At 40.5% G+C, this 16,984-nt stretch overlaps 1 protein-coding gene across 2 annotated transcripts in view; it reads left to right on the plus strand.

The window, feature by feature from the left end:
* GPC5 (glypican 5) overlaps nucleotides 1-16,984 on the plus strand; it is a 1,430,236-nt gene that overhangs the window by 768,513 nt on the left and 644,739 nt on the right. Inside the window, exon 8 of one of the 2 annotated variants that reach the window (XM_059377523.1) lies at nucleotides 7,198-7,463. The exons of the other annotated variant lie outside the window; for it this stretch is intronic. Within the exon in view, the coding sequence (XP_059233506.1) occupies nucleotides 7,198-7,301 (104 nt within the window). The 3' untranslated portion in view covers nucleotides 7,302-7,463. Of the gene's footprint in view, nucleotides 1-7,197; nucleotides 7,464-16,984 lie in introns of those variants that run through there. 2 annotated transcript variants of the gene reach the window in all.

The following is a 16,984-nucleotide window of genomic DNA, read 5'->3' on the forward strand; positions in this document are numbered from 1 at the left end:
AATTAAAGAGAGCTCAAAACTGCCAGATAGTTTAAAGATAGGAAGTAAGGTTTTTCTAGAATTAGATTCTCTGTAACAAAATCAGTACATGAACATCACTTAGTCAAGTAGCAAGAAAAGTATTTGAATAGTATTTGAAATAGTATTTGAAAAGCTCATTGTTCTTTTCACTGTAGAGATCTGTGTATTCCAGTCTCCAAAACCAGCAACATCTCATCTAGCCTATGGTCCACTTAACATAAAAGTTATATAAAGTATCTGAGAACTTAATTTGTTAATTCTAATAGCACCTTTCCTTTCATTTGAAAGCAAAAGGAACATACTAAATCAAAAGACTTCTCATTTGATTTCAGAATATAAATGTCCCCAGTGTCAGAAAGTGGTTAATTCTATTTGAAATAACATTTAATAGTGAAAAAAAAAAACTTTCTTTCATCAAAATGTACAGTTGGCTTCATATGGTTTGAGAGGAAATATTGTCTATTTCCAATTAGAAGACTAATTTCAGAAGAGAACATTGATGATTATTACTTTTCTAATTCAGATGTTTGGATATTTTAAGAGTCAAAGTAAAGGCTCACCATTCCAATGCTACTAAGGAAATACTATTGTTGAATCTGTCTTGGGAGTCTTCCTGCAGTCAAAGATTTGCCCATTTGTACTAAACGGACAGATTACATCGGTTACAGGACCGTTGAAGTTTTATTTTAAAATTCAGGCAGATGGTCTCTCGGCCTTTTGGCTGAGATCAAGTGTAAAATTCAGGCAGAAGTGTTAATACTGACTGCATCAATTCAAACAGGTTTTTATTTTAAAAAAGCTATGATAGTCCCTCTAGACTAGTGTGTATAGTTTTGTGTCTTAGGAATCCTTTAAGAATAATAGGCATGTGCGAAAGCCTGCATATTACTAAATTTCATAGCAAGCTGAGAATTACTTGGATCCTGTCAGTAAGTCAAACTGAAAACACCTGTTCCTGTCTAAGTCTTCGTTCAAAGTATTTTCATTGAGAATATGAAGCATAGTCATTGTAATTATAATCAGGGCCAAACTTTATTTTAATTATATAATAACATTCAAAAAGGAATGAATGGCTGCACTTTTCAATATGCTGAGGGATGAGTATGTTACTTTGAATCCCTTTTATTTTTTTTTCCTTTTATATTAAACGTTCCCCAAGTTCCAAATAGTACTTTGCTCACACATTCCTTCTTAAAACATGACCTCAAAAGAAAAATAAAGGGGGGAAAAAAAGACTTCAGTGAAATTTTTATTCACTTCTATACACCCCAAAATATTGTGCTTTTACTTTCTGTGATGAAGTGACATTTGCTGTCATACAAAATAATTGTAATTTTTATTATCCTTCATCGTAAACACGTACTAAGTACGTATTTCTTTACATAATTTATTAGCCAGAGCTAATGCAGTTTTGGGTGCAAATGTAAGAAATCCAAGACAAATGTACTTAAACAAAATGGAGGATTATTTGACTCATGTAAATTGTAGAAGACTCCCATAAGAGGAACTAGAGAATTGAAACAGTTGGGCTTCTCTTTGTACCTCTCATTTTTGGCTTTATGCCAACCAAATTACCTCAGACTGAGTTTCTTCAAGGCTAAACTCATGATTTCTGACATCATCAGCGCCTGTATTCTCAGAGCTTTCCAAAGAGGAAAAAAAAAAAATACTGTTATTTTTCAGCTTTGTTTTGACAAGCCCTGGGGGGGGAGTTTCTAATTGGCCTATATAGGGTCACATGCCTACAACTAGACAAATTATGGGCCCAGGAACGTGTTACTATGTCAGGTGGCATCTTGAAACCAATACCTGTAATTATGGAGTTGGGGATCATGTAAGAAGTTGCTGGTTCCTGTTCTGATCTCATGATTTGAGCAAAAGAAGTGTCTCCAAAACAAATATCTTTTCCAGGGGGAAAAAAAAAAATGAGAGGAATGGAGGGAGCGGGACACACACACACACACACACACACACACACACACACACGGTTAAGCACTCTCTCCTTTCCTATTCTTTCATCTCCCCTGTCATCAAGCACACATTGAACATTATCTGTGGATTCCAGTGAAAGCTAGTGCTAACAGACTGGCATGCTTTGGGTTATTCATGATCTTAGTTCTTCAGAAATTTGAGTTGCCATTATTTATTTTACATATTATTTTACAGTGAAAGAGAGGAAGACATTATAAAGTGTAAAATTTTGCAATATAAAAGGACGAATCAGATGTTTAAGAATGGTATTTCATCAGTTTTAAATCATATTTCTGATACCCAGTTAAATCTTAGAATTGATGGGAGTTTTTGTTTTGTTTTATTTTTTAAGATTTTTATTTATTTATTTGACCGAGAGAGTACAGAGAGAGAGGATACAAGCGGAGGGAATGGAGAGGGAGAAGCAGGCTTCCCACTGAACAGGAAGCTCCATGCAGACCTTGATCCCAGGACCCTGGAATCATGACCTGAGCCTCAGGCAGACACTTGGTGACTGAGCCACCCAGGTGTCCCAAATTGGTGGAAATCTTAAGTTGCTGTTGACCAGGTGGTGTCCATGGCACATTGCCACCTTAATTGAATGATCTGCTTGGTTGATACTGCATGTGTTGATTTCAATGGTCATAAAAGATATTGTCAGTATATCAATTACACAATAACTCAGCATTAAAACAAATATATTGTCTTTTGTGGAGAGTCATGTTAACAGAGCAGTGGGCATACATTTGGTATTTTTGAAGCGAGTATTCAGAAGTAGAAGCATGAGCTCAATTTAATTTTCTATTCTTTAGAGCAAAAATCAAGTACTTTAGGACCTACAAAAGGAGCATTCCCCAAAGTGGATGAAACTATACTTTGCTTTATTACTGAATCAGGTGCAATGCAGCTAAAGTTAGGGGAGATTGCTAGATGCCTTGAAAGAAATGAAAGGAATTTAAGAACATGAGTCTTGAATGACAAAATTATGTAGAATTGTCTTTGTGGTATCATGACAGGTGTTATTTAGCAAGGGTTTTCCTTCTTTATAGTACTTAAAATAATCATACATCTTATAATTGATATCTTTGATGTCAATAAAATACTATAATTGATATTACTTCATGGAAGTCATTTTGGTAGAGTTATGGACTAGTAAGATTGTTATATTAGTATCAGATCATTGAAATAAGGGACAAATTCACAGTCCTGGTGGGAGATCTTCACATACTTTTTTCAATAACTGAAAAAAAAAGCAAGTAGAAAGTGGTAAGGGTATAGAAGACATTAACAACGTAAATCACAGACCTACTTTAATTAATATAGTGAGCATTGCATCCAGTAAAAGAAAATTGAGCCCAATAATGCCAGAAACCATGTTCTTTTCAAGCACACATAAGATATTTAACACATTAGTACTATGTTGGGCCATAAAAAAAATCACTCAGAGTATATTCTCTTATCCCTGTGGAAACCAGCCAAAAATCAGCTGAAATCACAGAATTGGTACAGAATAATGTTAGCATCTGCACCGAGATCCTGAAATCTAGGTTAAAACACAGAGAAACAATAGATATGTACTTTATTATGAACCCATTTCTCTTACATATTCCATATAAATCATATCACAAGTCCCAGTGAATCCAATGCAAGAAATGAAGAGATATGCTGGTTGAACCTTTTTTTTTTTTTTTTAAAGATTTTATTTATTTATTTGACAGAGAGAGATCACAAGTAGGTAGAGAGGCAGGCAGAGAGAGAGAGGAGGAGGAAACAGGCTCCCTGCCGAGCAGAGAGCCCGATGCGGGACTCGATTCCAGGACCCTGAGATCATGACCTGAGCCGAAGGCAGGGGCTTAACCCACTGAGCCACCCAGGCGCCCGCTGGTTGAACCTTTTAACTGTCACTTACTTCTTAATGCCTTGAATTCAAACAAATGTTTGGAACAGTGTGGGGGCATATCCAGTCATGGTAAGACCTTAATTTTATGAATTGTTCTTAGACTAATAAGAATGTCCACAATAAAGCACAAAGATTTTAGACCTGGAAAGAACTTTCAGGCCAAATTATGAGTAGGAAGATAGTATGATCTCACTGAAAGAAGAGAATAGTCATTGAAACAATGGGGGTAAAGTTCGAGTTTTGTCTCTGCTCTGTGATATTAGGTGAAAGATTTAAATAGGATGAACTTCAGTCTTCTGTATAATAGTTGTAATTAATTCTTGCCTATTGACTGTGCAAGAAAATAAGGAATTGGAACTAACATCTGGTGAGGACCTAATAACTACTGGTAATAAGCTTGATCCTGAATCTGTGAGTGTTTAATATCAGTTAATACTCCTAACAACCCTTTGACACAGTAGGTAGATAAATAAAATGCATGTGAGAATTCTGCATTAACTGTAAAAATTAATGCCTAGTTATTATCTCATGCGAACAAAAGTAGGTGTGCATTTTTATGTACCATATGTTAGATTTTTAACACGCTATCAATATCAAAGTGATGAGAACATATTTTTTTCTATATGTACCATAAAGATTGAAAGTTTCAGTATGCATCATGGTAACTATTGCGATTTGTTTCTTTTTTTTCATAGCGGATTCTGAATTCCTACTAAATAACTCAACATATTTAGGTTCCTCAGTAGGCATTTAAAAAGTATTTTAGGAAATTTTTGCCAATTCTCCATTGACGTTAGGGGCTCAGTTCCCTTTTTTTTCTTCTTAGCTTTGTTAAAAAGAGTTGCTTCTTCCTCATAACTAAAAACCGATTGAACAAAGTTATCACTAGACTTCTTTTTATCTATAGCTGTCTGTTCTTTCCAGGGAATTAAGGAGCTTCTCTGGTTTCAAATAATGGTCATCATAATCACCAACAAACTCAGCCATAATCTTTTATTTTATTTTATTTTATTTATTTATTTGACAGAGATCACAGGTAGGCAGAGAGGCAGGCAGAGGGGAAGGGGGAATCTTTTAAAACTATTAAAACTATTTAGACCAAGACATAAAAAGTTAATATGGTGTTTATAAAACCTAAGATCTGTTAGAACAATATATAATACAAAAAAAGAGATTATTCTTGCTGCAGGTTGGGTTCTTAGTCCCCAAAATAAGGCAAACGGATGGGAACAGCATCCAAGTCACCTTAAAACAAGGTTGAATTGTTCCCCCCCATAAAGCAACTGTAGTTTTCCGAGTCAAAAATGAGGAAAAAAACTAAAGGTACGTGTCACATTGGCATGGCTTGGAGAAGAGGCCAAGAAGTAAAGAAACCAGACCAACCTCATATGAATTAAGACTTTCTTGTAGATTTCAAACCCTTCTATCTTATTTTATAGACTTTCCTATTTTAAAAGTACTCCAAGACATTGGGTCTACTGTCTCACCAACAGCCGAGTTTTAAATGACCACTCCTTAAAAGTGGGGTTTTTAAATTTTCTATTAATTATCCCAGAATAGTGTTTTGTGCCTTGGAGAAGCAGGCCCTCAGACGAGTAATAAATAAATGGATAAAATAAATGATAGTGGAAAAGCAGCTGATTCTTGGCATATGCAGGGTAGGAGGGCTTTAGAAAGAAAAGAAATCTACTGAACTCTGGTCATTGAATCTTGGTCACGAGAATTCTTCATGGGAAACAAAGAAACAATGTATATCATGCATGTTTCCTAAGCCAGTTACCTTATAGGGGTTATTTGGCTGCCAGTTTCCTATCCAGAATTTATCCATTCTGCTCCTCCTTGTTCCTGACACATTCTCTGTGCAACCTGTGTAGGTCAGAGGAAGTTGACCCTGCCCTCAGCAATAAGGGTGGCCCCTGAAATCCAAGCCAACCTTGGTCCTCCCATCCCTCTTATCACTGATTGATTCAAGGATCCAGGCTTTAGCCAGGCAGTGTGTGGCTTATCCCTACAGATGGATAGTGGTTAAGGCAGATGTTCTCCAAGTATGGCTCAGCAGAGGCAGCCCCTAGGGACGTGTCAGAAATGCAACATCTTGGGCTCCCACTGAGACCTCCTGGATCAAAAACTAGAAGAGGGGACCCCAGCAATGTGTGGTGAACAAACCCTCCAGATGAGTCAGATACATGCTCAAGTTTGGAAACAAATGGGTTAAGGATGAGCTCATGAGTTAGATACGTTCAATCTGATCCACTGAAAGGACTTTCACCCCCATGGACCTGAGAGTGGTTTTCTCTACCTCTCTTTGATTTAAATAGAAAAGCTGAACTCCCCCATCGGCCACTGGCAGACTCTTGGACAGCATGAGAAATTTCAGCCTGTTGAGGGGAGAGTGAAGAGGAAACACAATAAAGCACTTGAAAACAGAGCTTCAATTTGGGTAGTGCAGGATTTCCAGTCTAGTAAGAACTCCACATTTCTTTATTATTTAAACCAGTTTAACTCAGATTTTCTGTTACTGCAGCAGAGAACATTCTAAGGGATACTAAAGAACCAGAATACATTACAATATTAACTTGTTCAAGAAATAAAGGTTACAATATTAATTTTTTCAGCAGATACATGTAGATCAACTACTAGGCGCCCATCAGAGCTCTAGGCATTGGAGACATAATGTGAATAGTGTTTTAAAAAGAAAAACAAATTTTATGGAACTTAACATTCTAGTTGGGGGAAACAGTCAAAAAGTAAGAAAGTTTGGCATGGTTAGCAAGTGGCAAATGCTACAGATGCTACAGAAGTTGTTGGAGGCCACGGCACGGTGGGAGTCGAGGACCAAACCAGGCCCTGACTTGTGTCTCCTTCAAAGTCCAGACACCTTGACAAGGTTAAGGACGGGAAAGTTGAGTGCACTGAGAAAGGGTCTGTGCTATGTGTCGTGCGCTCACCTACATGACTTCCCACACACTCTCCCTGCAGTAGGGAACAATGGGGCCAGAGCCCTGAGTTCTTAGTTAATCCTTGTTGTTCTGTACCTCCCATGATCCACTCCCTGGCTGATTGTCTTGCTAATGGTTTTAGCTGAAACTACCTGGGCTCACGAGGTTTGCTTGTAGTTAATGTAAGCTTGTTATAGGAACTTGTGGTCGTCTGACTAGGTACTGATGTAATGCTCCTCCTATTCTGGTTTGCCTTATAAATGCTTGTAAGACATGGAATAAATTTGGCACTGTTGGTCATCCTCTTCAGTGTCCCTCCTGCCCCCATCTCTTTGTCTTCTTAACTTTTTTTCATCATCCTCTTAGCCTCCACGGTTACCCCGGTCGATTCGTTGTGCTGGCCGCGACAAGAAGTGCTCAATCCAGAAGTGGGAACAGCTGTCAGAAGATACCCTTGGCCTAACCTGTAGCTTTGCCAGCCAAAGCACAGGGGGTCAAGCAACTTGCCCAGGATGGCAGAGGTGACAAATGGTAGGACTGTGATCTTGATGGAGGAGAGCTGTGAGCCCTGAAGTGTGAGCATTTTCTGCTACACTATATTCCCTGTAGAGATACATTAAATGCTCAAAAAACAATCTCTTATGAGTAAAAATCAGCGAATGAACCAAAATCCTTGGGTAGTTTGACTGAGTTTCTCTGGGACCCTTTCTTTCCTTCAAACAGGTCTTTAACATGCACACTATCTTAAAGAGGGAGAACTTGACACCTTACCATGTTGTGATGGAAGTGCCTGCCACGTGGGTTTACTATTTGTGGGGGGTCAAACCCAATGCAGTAATGAAATTTTTTGCTTATACTAGAGCTTATGTTCAGTTTGTTGGGACCCGTTATTAGAACATTGGAATACTTCAGATCAATAAAGAGCTGCTGTCGTAAGTTCCACTAATGTCCTTAGGGTGTGCCAGCAACTCTAGCATCTCCCTTGGGACCTTATTCTGGTCCTGGACCTAAGGGTCAGCAAGGAACCCAGGACCCCGTGCTATTGTCAGGACCATCCTCACTGGCCATTACCTTCACGAGCCTAAATATACTAAATATTTAGTATATCACCCTTGTATGACAGCCCTCCTAGGCTCTATCCCCAAAGTCACTTGGCAATGTATCCAACGAATGGAATTGATGATGGAAGGGAGGGTATGAGAGAGGTTTCTCTCAGCTGTGGTCAAGCCACCACCGAGGGGAATCATCTTGACAAGAATCCGATTGATACAAACCACAATCCTGCTGTCCTCCGCACCAGCCCAAAGGAGAGGGGGAGATTTCTCTCTGAACTCCAAGCTCAGGTTTCTCAGACAAATGATGGGATAGTTATGTTGATGATGGCCTTGAATAATAGATGTGTCCCTTTGTTAACAGATGTGCCCTGCAGTTGCTAAATATAAATTGTACATTTTCAATGTGTTTTCCTTTGTATCAAACGTATATATGACAAACTTCCCATCCTCCTGGAGCACACAAATCAGTTTTTTAATGGAAAACTTGGGAAGACAGATTTTATTTCATATAATAATTTTCAGTGAATAGAAAGACAGCCCGGCAATAGGGAGAGAAAAAGAATGCCTCGGAACAGAAAATTTTTATGTTTGCGATCTATGGAACACTTACCTCTGAGAATCTGTCAGAAAATGAGGCCTTATCTTGCTTGACAAAGATCATCATCTAGTGAATAATTCCTTTTGAGGAATTTAAAACTTAAGCTGTTCTCCCTGAAATAACTCTATAATCTGGCAGAGCCAATATGTAAACCAACATTTAAAAAGCAGAGGGTGTTAGAACTCCTTCCATCAACAAGTTAATAAACTGTGGCATCCCAAAATCACACCAGAAATGTTTTGTCGGTTTTTCCATTATTGATAATAAAGAACTCCTTTATAGTCCTCAGAATAAAAGTGGCAAACTCCCAAACAGTTCAGGGTAGGTGAACTCTACCTGATAGTCTTTTTTCTGTAGGTCTGCTTCCATTAGGCAGCGTATCTGAAGAGTTAAAGCTGGAAGGTTCAAGTGCTTTATAAAGGAAACTGCTGTAAGACGATCATGTACACAGCTTTCTAACCCTACACGGTGGTTGGAGCTTTCTCCGACAGACATAAAAAAAAATCCTGTTTCCATGACATGGAACATTTTATTGATATGCCTGATTGTAATCTGCTGCTTGCTTGCTTCTTTATAAAGGCCTATAATGGGTTCTATATTGTTAGAATCACAGATTAAAAAAATCATACATGATTAGAGTGTAACTTTTTTTTTTTTTTTTGACAGAGAGAGATCACAAGTAGGCAGAGAGGCAGGCAGAGAGAGAGAGGAGGAAGCAGGCTCCCTGCTGAGCAGAGAGCCCGAATGCGGGACTTGATCCCAGGACCCTGAGATCATGACCCAAGCCAAAGGCAGCGGCTTAACCCACTGAGCCACCCAGGTGCCCCTAGAGTGTAACTATTTTATTGGTCACCGTACTTCTGAGTGATAGTCTTCTCAGCTGCTTTCTATCATGTAAAAATCAAGGGCTGTTCAGGCATTAATTCTTTTTATACTGCCTTGCTTTCTGTTTTTAGGACTTATTCAATATTTCTGGTTTATTCAATTTTGGTGGTTTGTTACAAATTACTTTAAAGTCAAAAATGTACGCGGGACTCATCCATATTTTTTGCATACTGCTATAGAAAATCAATAGTACTTTTTTAAAGCATTAATTCACTCATCTTTATAAACATCACTGAAGTATCCATTTAAGAGACGTATTCTGTTAAATAGCCAATTTCACCCTTCTGAGCTCTAGACTCTCAGCCCCTACTGCTGGCTTTGGTTTAGGCTGGTGGTGAGTTATTAACTCTTTCAAGCCTTCATCCTGCCTCAGTCCTCTATGTTGTCTATCATCCTGATAATAATGCCACTTAGAATTCATGCAACACAGTAGTTCTACTGGAGGGCAAGACTGGGAGCTCGTATTCCTCTGCCATATTTCTTTCTCAACCGCCCCGTGGTAAGCAGAATAATGGCTCTCCACAGATGTTTCACGTCTTCATCCCTGGAACCCGTGAAAACGCTAGGGTCCACAGCAAAGAGGCTTTAAGGTTGCTGGTGAAAGTAATATTATAAATTAGCTGACCTGGAGTGGGGACCGTAGCCTGGATTGCTCAGGTGCGCCAAATGGAATCACGAGTGTCTTTATGAAATGAGAGAGACCGGGAAGGAGACTTGACAGGAGTAGGTGATTAAGGCCTAGGTCTGCTATTGCTGGCTTGGAAGATGGAGCCATAAACCAAAACATACTGGAAGCCTCTAGAAGCTGGAAAATGAAAAGCGATGAATTCTCCTCCAGAGCTTCCAGAAGGAACAAAGTCCTGACTACGCCTTCATCTCCTCGGACTAAAAGTAAGAATAATGTGTTTTGAGGTGGAGTTGGGGAGCCAACAGCCAAGAAAGAATGCTTGATAGGTTTTTGGTGCAAAAAGGTGGTTGTAGCCTAGCAGTAGGACAGTACGCATGGGCAGAAAGAGTTGCACTGGGGTTGTGGGGTGTTAGCTTGTGCTTTGTTCTCTGCTTGCCTTCCGCTTCAAGACCCCTTCAGGCTTCTGACCTCTAGAACTACAAGGTAAGAAATTATATTGTTTTGTTGTGCTGTTTAAACCTTAGAAGGGGATTTGCTTAACTGAACAATAAAATACCATTTTAGCAGAAATGATTATATCCATGTGAAAAAAAAAAAAAAGACTTGGGATTCTGCGATATATATATATATATATATATATATATATAAAATATAAACTTCTTGTGAAGGAGCATTGTGATTTAAGCATGCTTAGCAGGCCTCTTCCTATCAAGGTTTCAAACTTTTTAATCTGTCTTTTTACAGCTTGAACAAGTTTATTTCCATTAAAAGCCTTACAACGCTTTTTTAATTAATTTGAGAGAATGTAATTGCTGGAACAACTCAATGGAATAATTAAAGCAATTTTAATACATCAACATTTACTGTTTGGCAAAGGAATCAGGGAGAAAGGAAAATAATTCATGTGGTTTCTCTTTCATGAGTTTGGTTTTTTTTTTTTTTTTTTTTCCTATCAAAAATTCCAGAAAGCATGATGAACTGGTGACTTTGCAAAAGTTCTGTGTCCCTTGGTGGAGCAGCTTGTGCTCCCCAAACGGAATGGTCACGGTTGTTTGGGGAAGCAAGTGCCTAGAGGCAAAGGGCTTTTTGAGCCATTTAGAAGCCTTCCATCAAGGCGGCCTCAGCCCCTCACTGTTGGTTTGTGGTTCTGGGGCTCAAGGGCATTGACAGATATCGTTCCAGTGTGATAGTGTATAAAGTTGTGTAAGGGCAGGATGGCCTCGCTCCCTGTGGGATCTCCTGCGTTGTAGCCTTGCGTGTCTTCTCTTGGGCACCCTGGTTTGCGAGGGTAACAGTGAACTCAGTTTAAGGGAACTTCGGTCATCCCACCTCAGTCCAGGCTTTGGTGTGAGGCCCTCCAGGATCTGGTGGGCTCAGAGGGCCAGGGCATGGTGCAATGCCAGCATTTCGGCTCTCCAGGGAGGAACAACAGAAAACTAGGCTCAAATCTCCTAAACTCAAGTCCTAAGGTGATTGTAGCTTTAGGTAACCTCTGGGGGTAATATCTTTACAGAGAGAGGCAAGACCTGGGGCCTATGGCCTAGTTTCCTACAGTTATGACCCCTCTCACCATCTGAAACATGGAAAGTACTCGAGTGCCAAACAAGTACTGGTAATGGTAGGGTAATATCATAAGTAATGATGGTGAAAAGAACAATCGTGGTGGCTAATACTTACCAAGCAGCTATTCCATACAAGGCCCTGGTACTCTTGCTGTCTGACAAGGAAGGAGGGTGCAGCTCTGGCTGTAGGACTTGGCCAGAGTCGCCCAGCTGGTAAGGGGGGTGCTGGGATATAGTCATGCCGTCTGGGGTCAACACCACAGCACGTACCGTAGTACCTTTCCTGAAGAGGATGAGGGTTTGTGGCCTCAGGTAATGGAGAACACCTTCACAGTCTCCTGGGCCAGACTACCTTTCAGCCTGATTTCTTTCTGACGGTAGACTTCTCTGAAATGTTTTTCTTACAGCTAGAGAGTTCACTTGAGGAAACTTGCTATTGCAAATTTTCTCTGCCCCTTCAAGATCTAAAAGTTTTCCAGCCTTTTGATGTTTTGACAATTCAGGACCATCCTTTTTAAGGACCTAGGGGCCATACCTTTGAAAAGTAGTCGTGAAGAAACAGAGGACCTTTGTCTTCCAGTGTCCTGGGAGAGGAGGAGCCCAGTTTAAGTTAAAGTTGCTAATTAGCAAACACTGGAGATCTGTTCTTATTGATTATCCTTGTTCTTTGTCACTCCATCAGCCAGTTCTTTGCCTTGAGCTCACCTCAACTTCAACTTTCCGGTCTGGTCTTTTGTTACAATAAAGGACCGATCACTCCACTCCACTCCACTCCACGGGAAGTCTCAACCCTTATTGGGATGGTCTTGAATAAAGTCTTTGCCTGTTTAACTGTTAGGTGCAATTTCCTTTGACTTAAGTTATTCTTGATTTTTCCCTCTTTCGGGCATGAAGCATGTTCACATTCCATATCCTGGGTTGTGCCACTTAGATTTAAAAGAAAGCATGTTTCTAATGGTCTGATTACAACCTTTTATGAATTTCCCTTGAGGTAGGTTAGAGACTAGCTTGCATATGGCACTCAGCATGCCAGAAAACTCCATTCTTCTCCTAATCACGGAGGTGAAATCTAATACAACATGTAAAACTCATACAGTGCTTTATCTCCCAACAGTTGCATGACATGGGTGATATGTTTACCCTGAGCAGACGAACCGAGGAGTCCCGAGGTTAGGAATCCCGAGCTGGAAAAGCTGTGCAGAGGTGCATCTCATGGCCTCAGATGGAACTCTTATTTTCAGATTGGCATGCCTATCACCAATTTATTTTCCTACTTCCATATGGGTTCAGGTCCTATCACGAATATCGTCGGTGATAATAGCATAGGTTACATTTCCAGAAGTCTCCATTACATTAAATTTTAGGTTATTTTCCTTGCACTCTACAGTGGAGATCCACAGATGTGCTCCAGAGGACTTTTGACGTCATCACCCGCGTTGCTCCCTCCCCCAGCCTCGCTGCTGATTTCTTTTTACCCTCTCCTTTGGCCAGTCCAAGGTCTCCCTTAGCTATGCTAAAAACATAATTTGGTGCTATAAAACTCAAGTTTCTTTAATGAAAACTGGCAAGAATTTTCAAACCAGCTTCCCCGAAATTGTAGATCAAGCCCTGTTGTGTGTGATGCACAGATAACAGCTGAAACCACTTCATCTACAAGTTAATGGATAAAATTAGCATGTTAAAGAGTTGGAGGGCTTAATTAGAAAGGCAGTCCTTAGGCAAAAAGCCTCTCAGGAATACTAAAGCAGTTTGTCGATTTTGTTTGTAAAAGGTTTGGGGGCAGACACTGGAAATAGGTTTGCAAAGTCAGAATCCGTTTCTCAGTCCGCAATGAAATTATAGCCTTCTTAGGCTTTAAAGGATGTATGCTCATAATAAACATAGGGTCTTTGAACATACGTGATCATTTGTTCAGCTTAATGGTTCCGTTAGAAGCGGGCTGTTGATTTCTGTGCATGTGTCTCTTGTTTTCTCATGTGACCTTGAGGGTGGGTTTTGACACTCTCAAGGAACCATCCAGAAGAAAAAGTTGCACTATTTTTGCCCGCTCCTCCTACCCCTCTCCCTGACATGACAGACCATAGACCTAAGGCAAGGATTCTGTTTTTAAAGACTTCGTTTCTTCCGGCGTTCACCTCTGTATTTTTTTTTTAAACCTGCCTTAAAATGCCACTATTTCTGGATATTTCAAATTAGGTAGGCATTTTCCATTGCCTTCCTACTATAAAGATTTAGGTCTTTTACCTGATTAACACGCGCATACTGCTTTTTCTCCACCCACATCACCACCCTGTAATTATAGAATGCTTGCAGTCAAATTCATGTTTCTACTTTATGACTATATAAATACTATTCCGTTCAATATAAGTAGAGTTCTTTGTAAATACTGGCTGTTGGTTTGTTTTCCTCAATTCAACACCTATGTAACCAGTACCCACCTTCTTGTGTAGCCATTCCTCTAAGTACTGGGGATCTAATGGTTCAGGTGGGGCTGTCTCTACTGTACAATACAAAGGAGGCAGCCCTAGCAATGTACTTCAGGGAACATGAAAGCTGCTTACCTGGGCTAACATACTGTTTGTTTGACATGTAGCAAAGCTGTGACCCTCAAGTGTTACCGGCTTCTCTGTGACTTAGTTTCCTTTGTCTAAGTTGAAGGAAACCTACTTCTAGAGTTATAATAAATACTAAAAATGTGCCTGTGGACAGGCAAAGGGTACATATAAAATTTTTTGTAATGGATGTCTGGGTGCTATGGTGGGGAGAATCAAACCATTATAGGGATAAGAAAGGCACATGTGGAGCCGGACATTTTAAATAGGCCAGAAAGTACATTTGTCTTTACCACTAATATATTCAAACTTTCATATCCATACATATCTTCCTTTGCGGGGGATTTATTCCATTCCCTGTTCAGTTCTCACCTGATTTCTTTCTTCACTGATTCCTTAAAAACACTGTATGGATTTGTCTACAATGTTAGTGATTCCCTTGCACGTCTGATCACACATTTCATCCCTGTTTAATAAGGGGGCGCTACAAATCGGGCTAGAATTCGTCTCCAGGGTAGGGCTTGGTTGTTGATATGCTGACACTTGTTGGAAGATCTTTCATGTCACTTTTGTAGGCCTTTCTAGGGGTTCCTCAGAACTTCGCTGGAGAGAAATACTCCCCTTGCTTCTGGTTGACAAGGGATGTGCCTCACTTTGGAAACTTTCCGATGCTAGGATCTGTGCAGGAAAGGTCCAGCTTCTGCTGAAGTGGAAAGACTGGCCACCTGGCTAATAGCTTGAGGGCGGGGACTGAGCCATTTAAATACAAAATAAGTGCTAACTGAATATATCCCCTCTTTTTCTCAGATCTAATCTGCCCCCTTCCCTAAAGAGACCTCCTAGTAAAGCCCATGTTTGAACCTCTGTGAGATTCTGCAGTGTAAATCACCTGGCTTGATCTTTTACTTTTCAGTTTAGAAGTGGGAACTGAGTTTCAGAAACATAAAGAATCAGAACTGTGGTTCCATGACAAATGACTACATGAGCTCTGGGTTTCTGGGACTTACGGAACATAAATGCTGCACCGTCTTCAGCATCCACGACTCGGCTTGGAGTCTAGGTTGCCAGCCCCACTCCAGTAATGCAGCAGGAATGATGGCTAACAACCCAGAGAAGTACTTACCTGTAAGTTAGAGAGTATATTCTATGCTTCATAGGTTAGTTCATTCTGAAAACAAGCCCGTGGTATTGATCTGAGTATCAGCGCCTGTTTCCCCATGTGAAAACCAAGGCAGCAAGAGCACAGGTGCCATAGTTAAAAAATACTGGTGAGTGGTTGTCAGGCGTATATGGCAAAGCAGGGGTTTCAACCCTGGCGTTCTGTCTTGGAGGGCTTGCTGATTAAGAAACAACTACTCTCTATTAGCTGAGAAAGAGCTTTATGACTGTCCAGGGTAGAATGCTAACTAACTTCTCAGGGCTATTCTATTTAGGCTGATTACAACTGAGCTGTTTCTGAGAATATGCTGTACTTCCGTGCACCTTATTTTATCCCATGTATAATGAATCCATGCTGAGGCGCATTTTGTGAAAGATCAATAAAGCAAGAGGACTCCCTTGTCAGAAATCCTAGTATTTAGGGACCTGGGTGGCTCAGTTGGTTGGCCATCTGCCATTGGTTCAGGTCATGATCCCAGGGTCCTGGGGTCAAGTCCCACATTGTGTTCCTTGGTCAGTGGGGAGTCTGCTTCTCCCTCTGCTGCTCCCCCTGCTTGTGTGTGTTATCTCTCTCTCTCTGTCTCTGACAAATAAAATCCTTAAAAAAAAATCTGGGTCGCCTGGGTGGTTCAGTGGGTTAAGCCTCTGCCTCTGGCTCAGGTCATGATCTTGGGGTCCTGGGATCAAGCCTCACATCAGGCTTTCTGCTCAGTGAGGAGCCTGCTTCCCCTTCTCTCTCTGCCTGCTTCTCTACCTGCTTGTGATCTCTCTGGGTCTCTGTCAAATAATAAATAAAACCTTTTTAAAAAAATTTTTTTTAAAGATTTTATTTATTTATTTGACACAGAGAGCGAGAGATGACTAGTAGGCAGAGCAGCAGGCAGAGAGGGGGGGAAGCAGGCTCCCTGCTGATGAGGGAGCCTGATGTGGGGCTTGATCCCAGGACTCCCGGATCATAATCTGAGCCGAAGGCAGAGGCTTAACCCACTGAGCCACCCAGGTGCCCCACAAATAAAATCTTAAAAAAAAAAAAAATCATAGTATGGAGATTCACTGGTTTTGGCTCATATAGATGCCCTAAAGTAGACCCATGGAATAAGAGATGAAAGGCAGAAATTTATCCGATATGATCCTGTGTCTGTCCAGCGCCCTCTTTGCTCTCTGATTTCAGTCTACTTGGTGACAATCTACTCTCCGATTTCCTGTGACCTCCAAGTCTTTACAACTGAAGTCAACATTTGGCAATGGTCTTGGGGCCTGTGGAATCCATAGTTACGCCTGCATGTGATACCCTCAGTGAATGAGGGTATGGATGACTATGAACAGTGGAGTACCTGTGCTTTGCTACCCTTGATTGTCACTGTCCAGTCCCTATATTAGTTCTAACCCTTTCTTGTCACTGTCCAGTCCCTATATTAGTTCTAACCCTTTCCATTAAGTATGAGGAGACTTGCCTTCCATTGTAAACGGACTCAGCTAGAACCCGGTTCCATCTCCCTCTCCATATCTTGATACCCCTCAGGAACACTTGTATTCCTGCTTTTAAGATAAAGCTCTTGAAGTTTATTAGAAAATACTAGATTTTTTTTTCATTTATTTTATTTTATTTCTTTTCAGTGTTCCAGCATTCATTGTTTATGCACCATACCCAGTGCTCCATGTAATACGTGCCCTTGTTAATCCCTACCACCAGGCTCACCCAAGCCCTCAAACAC

This window comes from Mustela nigripes, chromosome 15, assembly GCF_022355385.1.
Source record: "Mustela nigripes isolate SB6536 chromosome 15, MUSNIG.SB6536, whole genome shotgun sequence".
NCBI classification, from domain to species: domain Eukaryota; kingdom Metazoa; phylum Chordata; class Mammalia; order Carnivora; family Mustelidae; genus Mustela; species Mustela nigripes.